The following is a 15,216-nucleotide window of genomic DNA, read 5'->3' as shown; positions in this document are numbered from 1 at the left end:
AATGTCTCAAAGGACTGCACAGGATTACAATGACACAATTACCTGATCTTAAACCAACATGCAGGCAAGGAACAACTCAAAACCTCAGCGAGAGGAAAAAGAGAAACCTTGAGAAGGGACCTCACAAGTGATATCCCCCTTCCAGGATGACCAGGGTGAATTACATTTAGCATTACAGTACACAAACATAGTAAACACTAGGTAACATGTTGAAAATTTGTCCGGAAAGTGCATGACAGCAGCGACGCCCCCAGCCTGTAAACTAGCCCAGAAAGTCTATGGCGGCCACAACGCAGCTTCCCATCTCTGCCAGCTGGTCCATGCAGGCGTTCACATGCTTCAGGTCAAAAGCTGGTCCGCTGACTCATCTTAAATCGTCCTTCTCCTTCGTATCACCACCAGGCAGGCAGTCGTAAAAAGACAAGCCAATACAGAATATGAGGTGGGCATCAATCATAAGCTTTGGAATAGAAGTGTGTCCTAAGCCTTGATTTAAAAACTTGAGGTTGCACATCTTATCTCCGGAGGCAGGGCGTTCCATAGCACCGGATGAAGAACGCTCTCAAGCAGAATTCTTGTCTCTCGGAGTCACAAGTAGACCGGCATTTTCCGAGCGCAGACTGCGTACAGGAACATAGGGGGAAATCAAATCAGAGAGATAAGAGGGTGCAAGTCCATGCAAACCTTTACAGTGGGACCTCGCTACTTCGCGCTTCGACGTTCGCGGATTCAGAGCTTCGCGGGCCTAAAAAATAATAATAATAAAATCTCATCTCATCAGCTGCACCGCTTATCCTCAGTAGGGTCGCGGGATGCTGGAGCCCATCCCAGCAATCATCGGGCAGTGGGCAGGGGACACCCTAGACTGGTTGCCAGCCAATCGCAGGGCAATAATAATAAAATAAAATATTTTAAAAAAAATGAATATATATATATATATATATATATATATATATATACATATATATATATATTATTTATTTATTTTTATTTTTTTTAAGCATTTTTGAAGGGGCGTCGCTACTTTGTGGTTCCACGTTTGCGGGTTCAGAGCTTCGCAGGTCTAAAAATAATAATAATATAATAAAATAACAACAATTTTTTTTTTTTTTTTAGCATTTTTGAAGGGGTGTTGCTACTTCTCAGATTTTTACTTTTCGCGGGTGGTTTTGGTCCCCATTAACCGGGTCTAAAAAAATGATAATAATAAAATTAAAACAAATAAAAATAAAAAAAAACGCTTAAGTGTGGGTTTAAAAACGGCAGGCTTGAAGGCTACAGGAACAATACCCGAGGATAGCGATATATATATATCTTACTTTCAACCATTCAACATTTACTTAGCAGCATACAGATTTCCAGGATCAAACATTTAGAAAGCCAATCACAAGCAGGTTAAAAATCAACAATAAACGTCAGCCCATAATTTAATATTACAAAAAGTGAATGTATCTGTAAAACAAGAGGAGCCACACCTACATCGTTGGGGAGAATCTTCTGGCTGTCAATAGTCACTCAGGCTTTCAAGTATGAACGATTCAGACGCTTTGTTCCCGCTGAGCTCCAGCTACGTGCTGGGCACCGTGCTGGTGCTTCTCCTCGCTCATGTCGCCTGGTTGTCGGTCTCAAAACCAGCAAAACCTGGGCAGAAAGGGCCTCCCGGTCCTAGGCCACTGCCGGTGCTAGGGAACCTGCTCCATTTAAACCCTCGAGCCGGGCAGCACAGACAACTTCTGAAGGTAGGTGATGAGAGTTTGGATGAGAGCTTTGTTTTTTTCAATATTTCATTTACCATAGGGAAACTAGGGCTGATAACTTTACAGCTTTGGGAAAACACCCGTCTCTCGGTCTGTTAGTGGTGGCGCGGATGTTCCTTCACCGCTTTCCTGACAGAAGCAGACAGTCTGTGGCCGGAGTAGCTGAGGTCTGTGGCGATGGCCTTTGCTCTCTTCTTGACTCAAACTCGGACAACGGATTCCAAGTTGGGGAGGGTCCGTCCACAATACCCCGTGTTGTCTTAAACACCAGCGCCAGTTTTTTTCCTCTCCTGGCCGTGCAGCTGCCATATAAACACACACACATATATATATATATATATATATATATATATATAAATAATTGTATTATATCCTGTTTCAAACCCTCTTTGTAAATTCTATTTTCCTTTGTAAACACTGTGTACTGAGTCTGCAGATAAAAAAAATATTGGCAATATGTTATTTAGAATAAAGACAATCTTGAATCTTGAACATAATATTGTGATGCAAACATTTTTGTTGAGTGGAATTTCATATCAAACCCAACTTTCTCTGTCCAAGATGTCCAAAAAGTATGGTCCAGTCTTTACCTTACACCTGGGCCCTGCTAAAGTGGTGGTTCTGGCCGGTTATAAAACAGTCAAGGAGGCCCTGGTCAAGCGCGCTGAAGAGTTTGGAGAACGACAACCTTTTACTGTTTTAAAAGAGATGGGGCCGTTGCACGGTAAGCCTGTAAAAAACACTCAAAGATAAGGACCACAAGAAGTGAATTAAGTTTTTTGCTTGCCTGAGGCGTCATTTGGACCAACGGAGACTTGTGGAAGGAGCTGCGTCATTTCGCTGTAAGCACCCTGAAAGACTTTGGGATGGGGAAGAAGGCAAGCGAGGACAGGATCATAAAAGAGTGTCATTACCTCTTGGAAAGCTTCAAGAGTTTCAGAGGTGATAAGTACAATTATATTTTAGGTTTCTATCAAGAACAAGGTTTGTTTGAGTTAGATTATGAAATCTTTGCACAAATGTGTGTAAGACTCAAACAGAGTCATTATCAATGGCTATTAGTTTGATAACCAAGAGGTAGTTTTCTCCATTTCGCTCTTTTGGATTGTATGGTCAGTTATATGAAAGAGAATGTACGTAAAATACTGCCAGTGAGCAAAAAGTGTACATTGTTAAACATGCTAATGATCAACATTTCACTAAATAGTTTAGAAACGATTGCAAATGGGAGAGAAATTTACAATACAGTGGAACCTCGGTTCTCGACCATAATCCGTTCCAGATCCCTGTTCGAAAACCGATTTGGTCGATCACGGAAAATCGTTTTTCCCATTAAAAGTAATGTAAAATTGTTTTAATCCGTTCCAACACCCTGAATGTTTAACATGCTGTATTGCAGAAATAACGTTTAACGTAAATTTAAAGCCAAACCAGGCTAATTGTACATTCGCGTTAGCGTAATCTTCCGTACGAAAGATTATGCTAACATGAACGTGTAAAAATAAAAAAATCAGGTCGTTCACACGTCATTTAGCACCTGGGTCTCCACAACAAGGGCTAGCGCTTCATTGGAAAGGGAGCTCCCTTCCAACACCCTGAATGTTTTACGTAAACAAAGCTAACCCAGGCTAACCCAGGCTAATCGTACGTTCGCGTTATCGTAATCTCCCGTACGAAAGATTATGCTAACATGAACGTGTAAAAATAAAAAAAGGATCATGGATAGGATTTCTTACCTTTGTGGTGGACGGTGGGGAGAGAAAAATCCTCAAAAGTTTTTCAACCTCTTCCAAAACTTGCGGCAGTTGCTTGCTTATAGCGCTAACGTCCTTAGCCGCATCGCTCGATTTCACAGCCTCCTTAAACTTTACTATCGTACTGATAGTAGATTTAGCCATGCTGTATTCACTAGCAAGATCGGAAATTCGTACACCTCTTTCATATTTAGCTATTATGTCTTTCTTAAAGGCATTAGTTGGACGAACAACTTGTTTTTTTTTTCACCTGTCCTGCTTGCACCGACCTTCTTCGGAGGCATAACTAGGGGCTAAAACACCCGTACGCCGCTCAGCATCGCACCCTAGCGTACCGGCGTTCGAACTCCGATTTTTTGACCGAACAGCGAAGCAAGAATTTCTCGAAATTTTTGGTCGAACACCGATTTGTCCGAACTGAGAGGCGTTTGAAAACCGAGGTTCCACTGTATACCGGTACTTAAAGTAAAAATGGCCATTTGTGTCACAATGACTGCCATTAAAAACATTTTTGCTATATTGTAAACCCAATGGATTGTAGTAATCAATGATAATTTCATCTTTGATAAATCGAAGACATGAGGATTGAGGAAAGAAACTTTATTGAGACCATTTTACCACCAGGTGACTCAAGAACCATTTATAAATCAAGGTCTGCTGCTAAGTAAATGTTGAATGGTTGAAAGTAAGGTTAACTTTAATAAGATGTGGATATACTTAATATATGTGGCATTACTGCTTTGGAGCAAAGATCTTTGCCCTCCTGGATGTTGATTGGAAGCTGTTGGACTGCCTCGAGAGAGGGCACCTTTTTTGTCTATGGTATCCGCAGTCAAGGAACTCCTGTTAACCGTCTATGTCTCGAGGCAGATCAATCGACCGCCGGACAAATCATTAGAAAAGAAAAAAATCGCCCTTCATGCTCCACCGACATGTTCGGTTTCCATCGGGCGGAAACAGGACGAGCTCCGACCAGGCCTGTATTATACAGGTCAAAAGAAAAATTCTGCTAAGAATTTACACAGTCATTTTACCTAAAGTGTAGATCCCCTTTTGGGGTAAAATACCACCAAGCCTGTTGGAAAGAAAACAACACACTGGTTGATCAACCAACTTCACGATTACCCTTAGAATTATTGCAATATACTTAGATCTCAAGTTTTGCAAATGATATGCCCGACATATTTTTTTTTTGTGGACTCACTGTTTAACTGTACTGATTTCAATTGTTGCAGGTGAAGCGTGCGACACTCAAAAGCCGTTGTCTTGCTCTGTGAGAAACGTCATCTGTTTGATGCTGTTCGGCAGCAGGTACCAATACAACGACCTCACCTTAACAGACTTGTTGTGGCGCATAGGCAGGAATGTTGACCTCCTGGGTGCTCCGTCCTTGCAGGTCGCCCCAAAAAACATATTTTTTTATGTAACTATCACAATACCAGACGAGATGAATCCATTGTGTCGAAATTCCGCTTTGTCGCAGTTGTACAACATGTTCCCGTGGCTCTTGAAGTGGTTCGTGGCGGGAAGAGCAGAGATTCATCGTAATAATCAGGTCGCTCGGAAGCAGGTTGCAGTACTGATCGAGGGTCTGAAGGAGACCTTCGACCCGCATTGCAGACGAGGGCTGGTTGACGCTTTCCTGATCCGACAGCGACAACAGGAGGTCCTATAAGCATTCACTGGATCTGAAGAGAACATTTTCCCCAAAAAGCCAAGTTTGGGTCTTCTTTGTGTGCAGCACTCAGGGGACATCGGTCACTTCAACAATAAGAACCTTGTGGAGATCGTCTTGAACCTGTTTGCCGCAGGCACAGATACCACAGCCACCACACTCAGATGGGCCCTTCTCATCATGGCCAAATATCCCGACATTCAAGGTAACAACAACAGTGTACTACTAACTGAATTTTTGATGTGTGGGTATTAAGTTGCTAAGGAAGTCATACGTCGACCTCTCTTTATCTTTTAAGTAAATTTGAAGTAAGGGAATTAGTTCAAAACATTTGTGGACAATTGACGGGAGCTTTAAATTCTTTAAACTTCAGACATACGACAAAAATGATATCAATACTAAAAGTATCCTAAACAGAAATACGACGAAGATACTACTATAGACAGACGAAAAAACTAAATATCATATTAAGTGCTTAGAACAGGAACTAATATATGATTTTGCTTTAGTTATGACCATTTTAAAACCAACCAAATTAAACTATCCATCCATCCATCCATCCATCCATCCATCCATCCATCCATTGTCTTCCGCTTATCTGAGGTCGGGTCGCGGGGGCAGCAGCGTTAAAAGGGAAGCCCAGACGTCCCTATCCCCAGCCACCTCCTCCAGCTCATCCGAGGGTACCCCGAGGCGTTCCCAAGCCATCCCAGAGACATAGTCTCTCCAGCGTGTCCTGGGTCACCCCCGGGGCCACCTGTTGGTGGGAGATGCCCGGAACACCTCCCGAGGGAGGCGTCCAGGAGGCATCCTTGTTAGATGCCCGAGCCACCTCAACTGGCTCCTCTCAACGCGGAGGAGCAGTGGCTCTACACCGAGTCCCTCCCGGATGACTGAGCTTCTCACCTTATCTCTAAGGGAGAACCCAGCCACCCTGCGGAGGCAACTCATTTCGGCCACTTGTATCCGGGATCGTGTTCTTTCGGTCATGACCCAAAGTTCATGACCATAGGTGAGGGTAGGAACGTAGATCGACCGGTAGATCGAGAGCTTTGCCTTTCGGCTCAGCTCCCTCTTCACCACGACGGACCGGTACAGGGTCCGAATGACGGCAGACGCTGCACCCACCCGTCTGTCGATCTCCCGTTCTATCCTACCCTCACTCGTGAACAAGAACCCAAGATACTTGAACCCCTCCACTTGGGGCAAGACCTCCTTCCTAACCCGGAGGGAGCATACGACCCTTTTCCGACTGAGTACCATGGCCTCGGACTTGGAGGTGCTGATCCTCATCCCGGCCGCTTCACACTCGGCTGCGAATCACTCCACCGAGAGATGAAGATCACGGCCTGAGGAAGCCAACAGCACCACGTCATCTGCAAAAAGCAGTGACGCAATGCTGAGGCCCCCAAACCGGAATCCATCCCTGCCAAGGCTGCGCCGATAAATTCTGTCCATAAAAGTTATGAACAGAATCGGTGACAAAGGGCAGCCCTGGCGGAGCCGAACCCTCACCGGGAACGAATCCGACTTACTGCCGGCAATGCGGACCAGACTCTGGCACTGGGCATACAGGGACCGCACAGCCCGAATAAGACTGTGCGGTACCCCATACTCCCGAAGCACCCCCCACAGGGCCTCCCGAGGAACACGGTCGAATGCCTTCTCCAAGTCCACAAAACACATGTAGAGGCAAACTCCCATGCACCCTCAAAGACCCTGCAGAGTGTATAGAGCTGGTCCAGTGTTCCACGGCCAGGACCAAAACCACACTGTTCCTCCTGAATCCGAGATTCGACATTCTGGCGGACCCTCCTCTCCAGTACTCCTGAATAGACCTTGCCAGGGAGGCTGAGAAGTGTGATTCCCCTGTAGTTGGAACACACTCTCCGGTCCCTCTTCTTAAAGACGGTAACCACCACCCCAGTCTGCCAGTCCAGGACACTGTCCCCGATGTCCACGCGATGTTGCAGAGGCGTGTCAACCATGACACGCCCACAACATCCAGAGCCCTAATGAACTCTGGGCGGATCTCATCGATCCCCAGGGCCCTGCCACCGAGGAGTTTGTTTGACCACCTCGCTGACTTCAACCCCAGTGATACGAGAGCCCAACCCAGAGTCCCCAGGCTCTGCTTCCCCAGAGGAAGACGTGTCAGTGGGATTGAGGAGGTCTTCGAAGTACTCCGCCCACCGATTCACAACGTCCCGGGTCGAGGTCAGCAGCGCCGCATCGGCACTATACACAGTGTCGATGGCACACCGCTTCCCCCCCCTAAGACGCCGGATGGTGGACCAGAATTTCCTCGAAGCCGTTTGGAAGTCGGCTTCCATGGCCTCGCCAAACTCCTCCCATGCCCGAGTTTTTGCCTCGGCAACCGCCAGTGACCACCAACGGGTCTGAGGGTTGCCGCCGTGGCAGGCACCGACTACCTTACGGCCACAGCTCCGATCAGCCGCCTCGACAATGGAGACGCGGAACGTGGTCCACTCTGACTCAATGTCCCCCGCCTCCCTCGGGACATGGGCAAAGTTCTGCCGGAGGTGTGAATTGAAACTTCTTCTGACAGGAGATTCTGCCAGCCGTTCCCAACAGACCCTCACAATACGCTTGTGTCTACCGGGTCGGCCCGGCATCTTCCCCCACCATCGAAGCCAACTCACCACCAGGTGGTGATCAGTTGACAGCTCCGCCCCTCTTTTCACCCGAGTGTCCAAAACATGCGGCTGCAGGTCCAACGAAACGATGACAAAGTCGATCATTGAACTACGGCCTAGGGTGTCCTGGTGCCAAGTGCACATATGGACACCCTTGTGTCTGAACATGGTGTTCATTATGGACAAACCATGACGGGCACAGAAGTCCAATAACGAAACACCACTCGGGTTCAGGTCAGGGGGGGCCGTTCGTCCCAATCACGCCCCTCCATGTCTCACTGTCATTGCCCACGTGAGCGTTGAAGTCTCCCAGCAGTACGAGGGAGTCCCCAGGGGGCGCGCTCTCAAGCACACCCTCTAAGGACTCCAAGAAGGGTGGGTACTCCGAACTGCTATTTGCTGCATAAGCACAAACAACAGTCAGGAACCGTCCCCCCCACCCGAAGGCAGAGGGAGGCTACCCTCTTGTCTACCGGGGTGAACCCCAACGTACAGGCGCCGAGCCGTGGAGCAACTAATATGCCCACACCGGCTCTGCGCCTCTCACCACGGGCAACTCCGGAGTGGAAGAGAGTCCAACCCCTCTCGAGAGGACTGGTACCAGAGCCCAAGCCGTGCGGGGAGGTGAGTCCGACTATATCTAGTCGGAAATTCCTAACCTCACGCACCAACTCGGGCTCCTTCCCTGCCAGAGAGGTAACGTTCCATGTCCCAAAAGCCAGTTTCTGTAGCCGGGGATCGTCGCGCCAAGGACCCCTCCCTTGGCCGCTACCCAGCTCTCTGCACACCCGACCCCTTTGGCCCCTCCTACAGGTGGTGAGCCCATGGGAAGAGGGTCCCACGTCGTCCCTTCGGGCTGTGCCCGGCCGGCCCCCGTGGGTAAGGGTCCGGCCACCAGGCGCTCGCCAGCGGACCCCACCTCCAGGCCTGGCTCCAGAAGGGGGCGAGGGAAATTGAGGACTAACGTTTTGTCTCATCATAAGGGGTCTTCTGATCTGCAGTTTGTCTGGCCACTCACCTAGGACCTGTTTTCCATGGGTACCCTACCAGAGGCTTAAAGCCCCAGACAACATAGCTCCTAGGATCATTGGGACGCACAAACTCCTCCACCACGATAAGGTAGCAAATATTAAACTAATATTAATTTAAAAAATACAAAAATAAATATTACATTTAGAGGTCTGTAATGTGTAAATATCTATAAATGAGAACAATTGTCCAGGTCTCCAGTACCGGCCCATCGGCTAAATGTTTTACTTTGATGCGGCCTTTGACTCCAAATGTTTTCCCATCTCTAAGATAGAACACAATATATGGGATTTGTAAGGGGTCATTCAAGAATGATTTGCAATGTGTTGCTCTACTTGTCATGCGAACCGGTAGACAAGGTCCAAGCTGAGCTGAAGGGGGTTATCGGAAAACGTCAGGTCCTGATGGAGGACCGTAAGAACTTGCCCTTCACTGATGCAGTCATCCACGAGACTCAGAGGCTGGCCGATATCGCTCCAACTTCGATCCCTCACATGACCTGCAAGGATGTCACTTTCCAGGGTTACTTCATCGAGAAGGTGGGTAAACCTTATCTTCAGGGTTGGGTAGGGTTACTTTAACTTGATTACTTTCAATTACTTTTGGATTACTCCAATACCAAATATGCTAATAAAAGACAAAATAAATTAAATATGAATAAATTTACTAAATTTTGTGCAGGCTTGGGGAGTAAGGGAACACACGGAACGGCAAAAATGATGTTGGCAAGCTGTTTGGATTTGTTTTCATTTTGTTTCCGTCGCGTTTTATGTTAGTTTTGCCGGAGATCAAAGATCAAAGCCAGGAGAGAAAGCTTACCACGTGTTGTGAGTCATAATTATAGTCATATTTAGTTTCTTTTGTCTTTTATTAACATGTTTGGTATTGGAGTAATCCAAGAGTAATTGAAAGTAGTCATGTTAAAGTAACCCTACCCAACCCTGCGTATCTTAAAACAATAGTCTTTACCTCCGATTTCTACTTTTATTACAAGTGTTGAAGGAGTTCTGCCCAATACAGAACTACTTAGATATCCCATAGGTCTAGTGGAGCTAGGCTGACGCACTAGATGTAATCTGAAGTGACTAAAGATAAGTATTGTTGTGATAAACAATGTTCCCTCTAATTTTCCACGGGCGTTCACACAAAGTCGGTGAGCAACGCTTGAAACAATGGTGAGCAACAGCAATCCCAAGTGTGGCAACTAAATCATTATTAAACATGTCCAAAACTTGACATCACGTTACATTTTGCTGATTATCCGGCAATAGAAAATCATTTTTTACTTTTAAATGAATTGACTTATGTACGATTGCAAAGGTTGTACAGCCTACAAACGTCATTTGTTTTTACAATTCTTTCATAAGATATGCATTTCTTTTTTTTCCTAGTATCTTTTGTCGCATAATACTAACATTTTTGGGGGCTTATTTAGTCGGTTGCAAGATACAGAACCGTATATAATCACATTTTTTAGTGGAAGTACAATGCTCGCAACAAGATTGACTTGGTACAATTGGAAATTATTTGAATGCAACACAAACTTTTTCTTCTTTTTCCCTGTTGTTTTTCTATTTTTTTTTTAATTTCCTTTAAAAAAATCTCATTATGTTTATTTTTTCGTAGCTGTTGCTTTTTTCTTTTTGATCTCTATTTACTTTTTTTCCTGTTTCTTTCTTTTTTTTTTCTGGCTTTTTTTTTATTTTTCTTTCTTTTTTATCTTCCCTTTGTTTCTTTTTTTCTCAGCTTTTCACTACTTTTTCATTTTGGTATTTTTTTCTTTTTTGTTCTATTCCCCCCCCCCTTTCCTTTAAGTCATTTTGTGCACAATTTTACATAATATTTGGTCATGTAGGGATTAAAGAAGCAAAAATAACCTGAAGAGCCGTTTGGGACCCGAAAGAGACGATTCTTTTTAATGAGCCGAGCCGAAGAAGCCGGTTCTCGAAAAACTCTACTGACTTTACTCAACTTCGTTCTACTTTGACATTGACTTCAACATACCACATTTAGAACACAGGGTCAGGGACACCCGTGTATTTTTACCTTCATGCACTGTAACTTTGACTTAATTCATTTCTTAATTAGGAATTTCGAGCCCTGATTTTTGTGAGCTGGCTAGATTTTCTTGTGTGCGGAAAAGCTCTGGGTAGTGTGCAATTGCACACACACACAGCTCAGAGGGAACATTGCGCTGGATAGATTTTCTTGTGCGCTGAGAATGTGCGGGCAGTGCGCGATTGCGCACGTGCGCAGCTTAGAGGGAACATTGGTTATAAAGTAATCTGGAAGCAATGGTGCTGCAAACACTCTGCAAAATAATTAGAACAAACACTTTCATTATATTTGACTTCCGTTGAATGCCGATTAAAAAGAAAACACGGGCCCAAAGGTACAACACGTGGTGCAGCTTAGTGTACCCTAGCGGCCAAAACCTAATGCCCTTCTGGCCCAGACACCTGTCTGACAACACAAATGTTCCTATTTTTATTCACATACAGACGCTCCTCTACTTATGAATAAAATACGTTCCGGACGATTTTCCGTAAGCTGAATTTGTCCGTGCAGTTCTTTAGTTAGTTTTGTACGGGATGTATTTTTAAGGTTTATATAAGTATGATTAAGGCTTGTACAAGTAACCTGTAGTGTTTTGTGCTGAAAAATAAGGATTTCTTAAAATAGAATGCTTTATAAAGATAAATAAAGTGAAGTTTAACTTTTGGAAGATGGTCTTCAAGAGTTAGGCTACTTCCTCCTCCATGGTAGAAAGTGGTCGCAAAAAAGTGATCCAACCATTTTCTCAACCGCATCAAGCTTCCTTGTTCCACTTTCATTTCAAATGAAACGGCTGTCCTCTTCTTTGCACTTCTCACCAACCATATTAAATAGATGCACGAGCTAATAAACAAAACAAATGTCAAAGTTCATACACTACAGGAAAAGATCAGGGTGGATGCTGGGTGAGCTCTCACAGCGCCACTACAAACACTACAATACTGTCCTGTATTTGGCAAAATCTAACTTACAGCAATACCGGATATTTTTCGACAATTTTTTTTTCGTATGTACCGTTATCCGTCACTTGAATGTTCATAAGTAGGGGAGTGTCCGTACAAAGTTATGTGCGCCACTTCATGCACAAACAAGTATAGCAGTCTATGACACTAATACATTTTGGCTCTTACAACAAGTTTGTAGTTGTTTATGTGTGGTTTGCATTTATATGCGCTTTTCATGTCAATGAAGACCTCCCAAAGCGCTTTACAATGTGCCTCACACTTTTCACTTTTACACACTAACTAACCGATAGCAGCATCGGGGGCATTAGGGATTCTGTGTCTTGCCCAAGGACACTCCGACATATAACACGGAGGAGGCGGGGATCGAACCCGTGATCTCTTGATCCCAAGACGAGCGCTTTACCTGAGCCATTGCCGCCCCCGGTTCTTGTTCCAGGGCACAACTGTGATCCCCCTCCTGACATCCGTCCTGTATGATGAGAACGAGTGGGAGAAGCCAAATTCGTTCCATCCCCAACATTTCCTGGACAAGGATGGCAATTTTGTCAAGCCTGACGCCTTCATGCCCTTCTCAGCAGGTGCGGCAAACAACGGGTAGTTTGTGTTGTCATTTGTTTTTTGAGAAGAAATTGAGGGCGAATTGCTTGTCCTTCGGACATTCTGATTGGTTAACTTCTTAGTTATTTTTCTTTTTTTTTGTTGCGTGACTGCTGAGTGATTGAGGTTTTGACCTTGTTACCCAGATGTTAATTATATTTTTTGCCTTGTTTTTGTCTCACGAAAGAGGCATACATTCAACAAATACTGATACAGAACAGTGATGGGCGTGTTACTAAAAACAGTTATTAGTCACAGTTATTAGCTTCTTTATTTCAACTTCAACTTTATTGTCAAATACGCTATATGCACAACATACATCACAGGTTAAATTGCTTCCTCTTCTCTGCATGCAAATATTCAATAAATAAGACACAAATACAAATAACAAATAACAGAGATGTAAAAAAAGGGATGCATATACAGTGGGACCTCGGTACTTTGCGCTTCGATGTTCGCAAATTCAGAGCTTCGTGGGCCTAAAAAATAATAATAATAATAAAATAAAATAATAAAAATAATAATAATAAATAAATATTTATGTATTTTATTTTTTTAAGCATTTTTGAAGGGGCGTCGCTACTTCGTGGTTTCACGTTCGCGGGTTCAGAGCTTCGCAGGTCCAAAAAATTATAATAATAGAATAAAATAATTTAAAAAACAAAAAAACAAAACAAAAAAAATCTTTTTTTTTTTCAAGCATTTTTGAAGGGGCGTCGCTACTTTGCGGATTTTCACTTTTCGCGGGTGGTTTTGGTCCCCATTAACCGCGATAACCGAGATCCCACTGTAGTATATACAAATCTAAAAGGTTTAGAAGAAAACATGTGCAAAGAATAACCCAGAATCTAAATAGAGCCGTTTTGTATTGATTTGGCTGAAGGCAGGAAGTGGGAGTGGGTAGGGCAGGGAGAGAGTTCAGAGTCCTCGCAGGCTGATTAAAGAATCCGTCCTTGAGCCTGCTGGTTCTGGCTCTGAAGGCAGCAGGTTGAAGAGGCAGTGAGATTGGTGGGCTGTGGCTTTAAAAACATAGTGTGTTACTTCGAACTTAACTATCTGTCACAGACCAGAAACAGGCACAGGACCCAATAGCGCTCGTTTTCTCAGTTTTTATTAATAAAGAGGGAGAGCAGGGCTTGCTTCCACGATTCGATGGTAGACGGACAAGGGGAGCAGGAGATGCGGAAGTGGCATTTCCGTGTCTAGCGAGGAGGATTGAAGACAGGCAGGAATTACAAGTCATTAGCCGGGACTGGAGAGCAAGGGCGGTGTCAAGTTTGAAACGAGGTCGGCAAAAGGAGGCAGGCAGGTAGCGGGGCAAAACAGATCGGATAACGGGCAGGCAGACCAAGGCAGAGTCAGGTCCGAAAACAGGTTGTCAACGAGGTTCAGGCAGAGAAAAACCGGGCAAGAACAGAGTCTGACGTAAGAGCTTACCGAGCTGGGAGCAACAGTTCGCATAACGATCTGACAGGGATCTCTCGGAAGTCGGGGGTTTAAAAGGGGTTCATCAGCCAATCAGCTCTCGCAGTCGCAGGTGCTCTGAATCGGCAATCATGACACTATCTAGTTACAAGTTACAGCATACGTCTACTCGCAACCCCAACCCTCTGAAACTGTTCTAAAATAGCCACATCGTAAAAGATATCGAAGAAACTTTAAATAAAAGCAAGATCTCTTTCTCCAGTTTTGGGTACTGCCCAACACATTTTCTTTTTTCCCCAGGCATGCTGTATTACAGAAATAATTATTAGGTGTAAATTTTGCTTACGTGCGAGTGTATAAGTTATAAAGAATACTGTATGTGTTGGGCGAGAAAGTCAGCTTTATCGTACTTGCCACAACTGTATTTAGTTGTACTTTATAACTATATTTAAACATGCCCACACATTGGGAACAGTCAGATAGAGGGTTGTATGAGACATTATGAAGGTTTATTCTACAGTCACTAACTATTGTATTTTCTTATCTGCATTTAATGAGTTCGCTACATATAGTAATGATGTTTGAGTTACTAACTTTTGTTCATAATGCGTTACAAAACCACTTACTGAGAAAAGTTATTGCAATCCAGGAATGTGTTCCTATGTAACGCAGTAGTCCCAACATTGACACAGAATGAACTTGCTGGTTGTGCCGACCTAAAGAGATGTCTTGGATGTGTGGCAGGTCGCCGGGCTTGCTTGGGTGAGGCTCTTGCCCGCATGGAGATCTTCCTCTTCTTCGTGACGCTGCTGCAGCACTTCCGCTTCCAGCCCATGCCAGGGGTCACCAAGGACCAATTAGACCTGAACCCTTTAGTGGGTGGCATGCTTAGGCCCGCCCCACACAAGCTTTGCGCCGTGCCCATTACTGACTAGCCAGTGTTTGAAAATTAAAATATGTCACTGCATGTATATTCATAATTGCATGACTTTTTAAATATTCTGATTGTTTTAATAATCTATTTATTATCTTAATCATTTTATTCATGTAGTTGTATTTAATCCACCATGTGATAATTCATGTTTTTAAGCCTCGTGGCATGCAGGCACATGTGTACATTTTCATGTTTTGTTTCGTTTTTTTGGTACAAAATGAGCGCATTGAGAGTAAACCTTGGTTGTTCAAATTTCCCCTCGGTTGTAAAAACATGGAGATGTTCAAAATGGTGATGTGCTGTGATTTACGTGTTATTGCATTTGAGAGCCAACTACATACTATACCCAAAACATACTATGTACATAA

At 44.3% G+C, this 15,216-nt stretch overlaps 1 protein-coding gene across 1 annotated transcript; it reads left to right on the top strand.

The window, feature by feature from the left end:
- Positions 1 to 1,529: 1,529 nt before the first annotated feature.
- On the top strand, positions 1,530 to 14,849 carry LOC148346574 (cytochrome P450 2K1-like). Its single transcript, XM_088325688.1, has 9 exons — positions 1,530 to 1,739; positions 2,319 to 2,481; positions 2,550 to 2,699; positions 4,747 to 4,907; positions 4,995 to 5,177; positions 5,253 to 5,391; positions 9,227 to 9,411; positions 12,329 to 12,470; positions 14,659 to 14,849. The coding sequence occupies exons 1-9, from the start codon at positions 1,530 to 1,532 to the stop codon at positions 14,847 to 14,849; spliced, it is 1,524 nt and encodes a 507-aa protein (XP_088181814.1).
- The last annotated feature ends 367 nt before the right edge of the window (positions 14,850 to 15,216 follow it).

Source organism: Urocampus carinirostris, chromosome 20, assembly GCF_059441175.1.
Source record: "Urocampus carinirostris isolate Australia breed hairy pipefish chromosome 20, RoL_Ucar_1.0, whole genome shotgun sequence".
Classification (NCBI taxonomy): Eukaryota; Metazoa; Chordata; class Actinopteri; order Syngnathiformes; family Syngnathidae; genus Urocampus; species Urocampus carinirostris.
Note: the sequence above shows the minus strand (reverse complement) of the source record. Positions and strands in the feature narration are given on the sequence as shown.

What these genes read in the sequence shown, in the direction of transcription:
- LOC148346574 (XM_088325688.1), top strand. Translation starts at nt 1,530, where the DNA reads ATGAACGATTCAGACGCTTTGTTCCCGCTGAGCTCCAGCTACGTGCTG. An exon ending in TGGGTGCTCCGTCCTTGCAG is followed by an intron (nt 4,908 to 4,994) that starts GTCGCCCCAAAA and finishes GCTTTGTCGCAG; the next exon opens with TTGTACAACATGTTCCCGTG. An exon ending in TCCGACAGCGACAACAGGAG is followed by an intron (nt 5,178 to 5,252) that starts GTCCTATAAGCA and finishes CTTTGTGTGCAG; the next exon opens with CACTCAGGGGACATCGGTCA.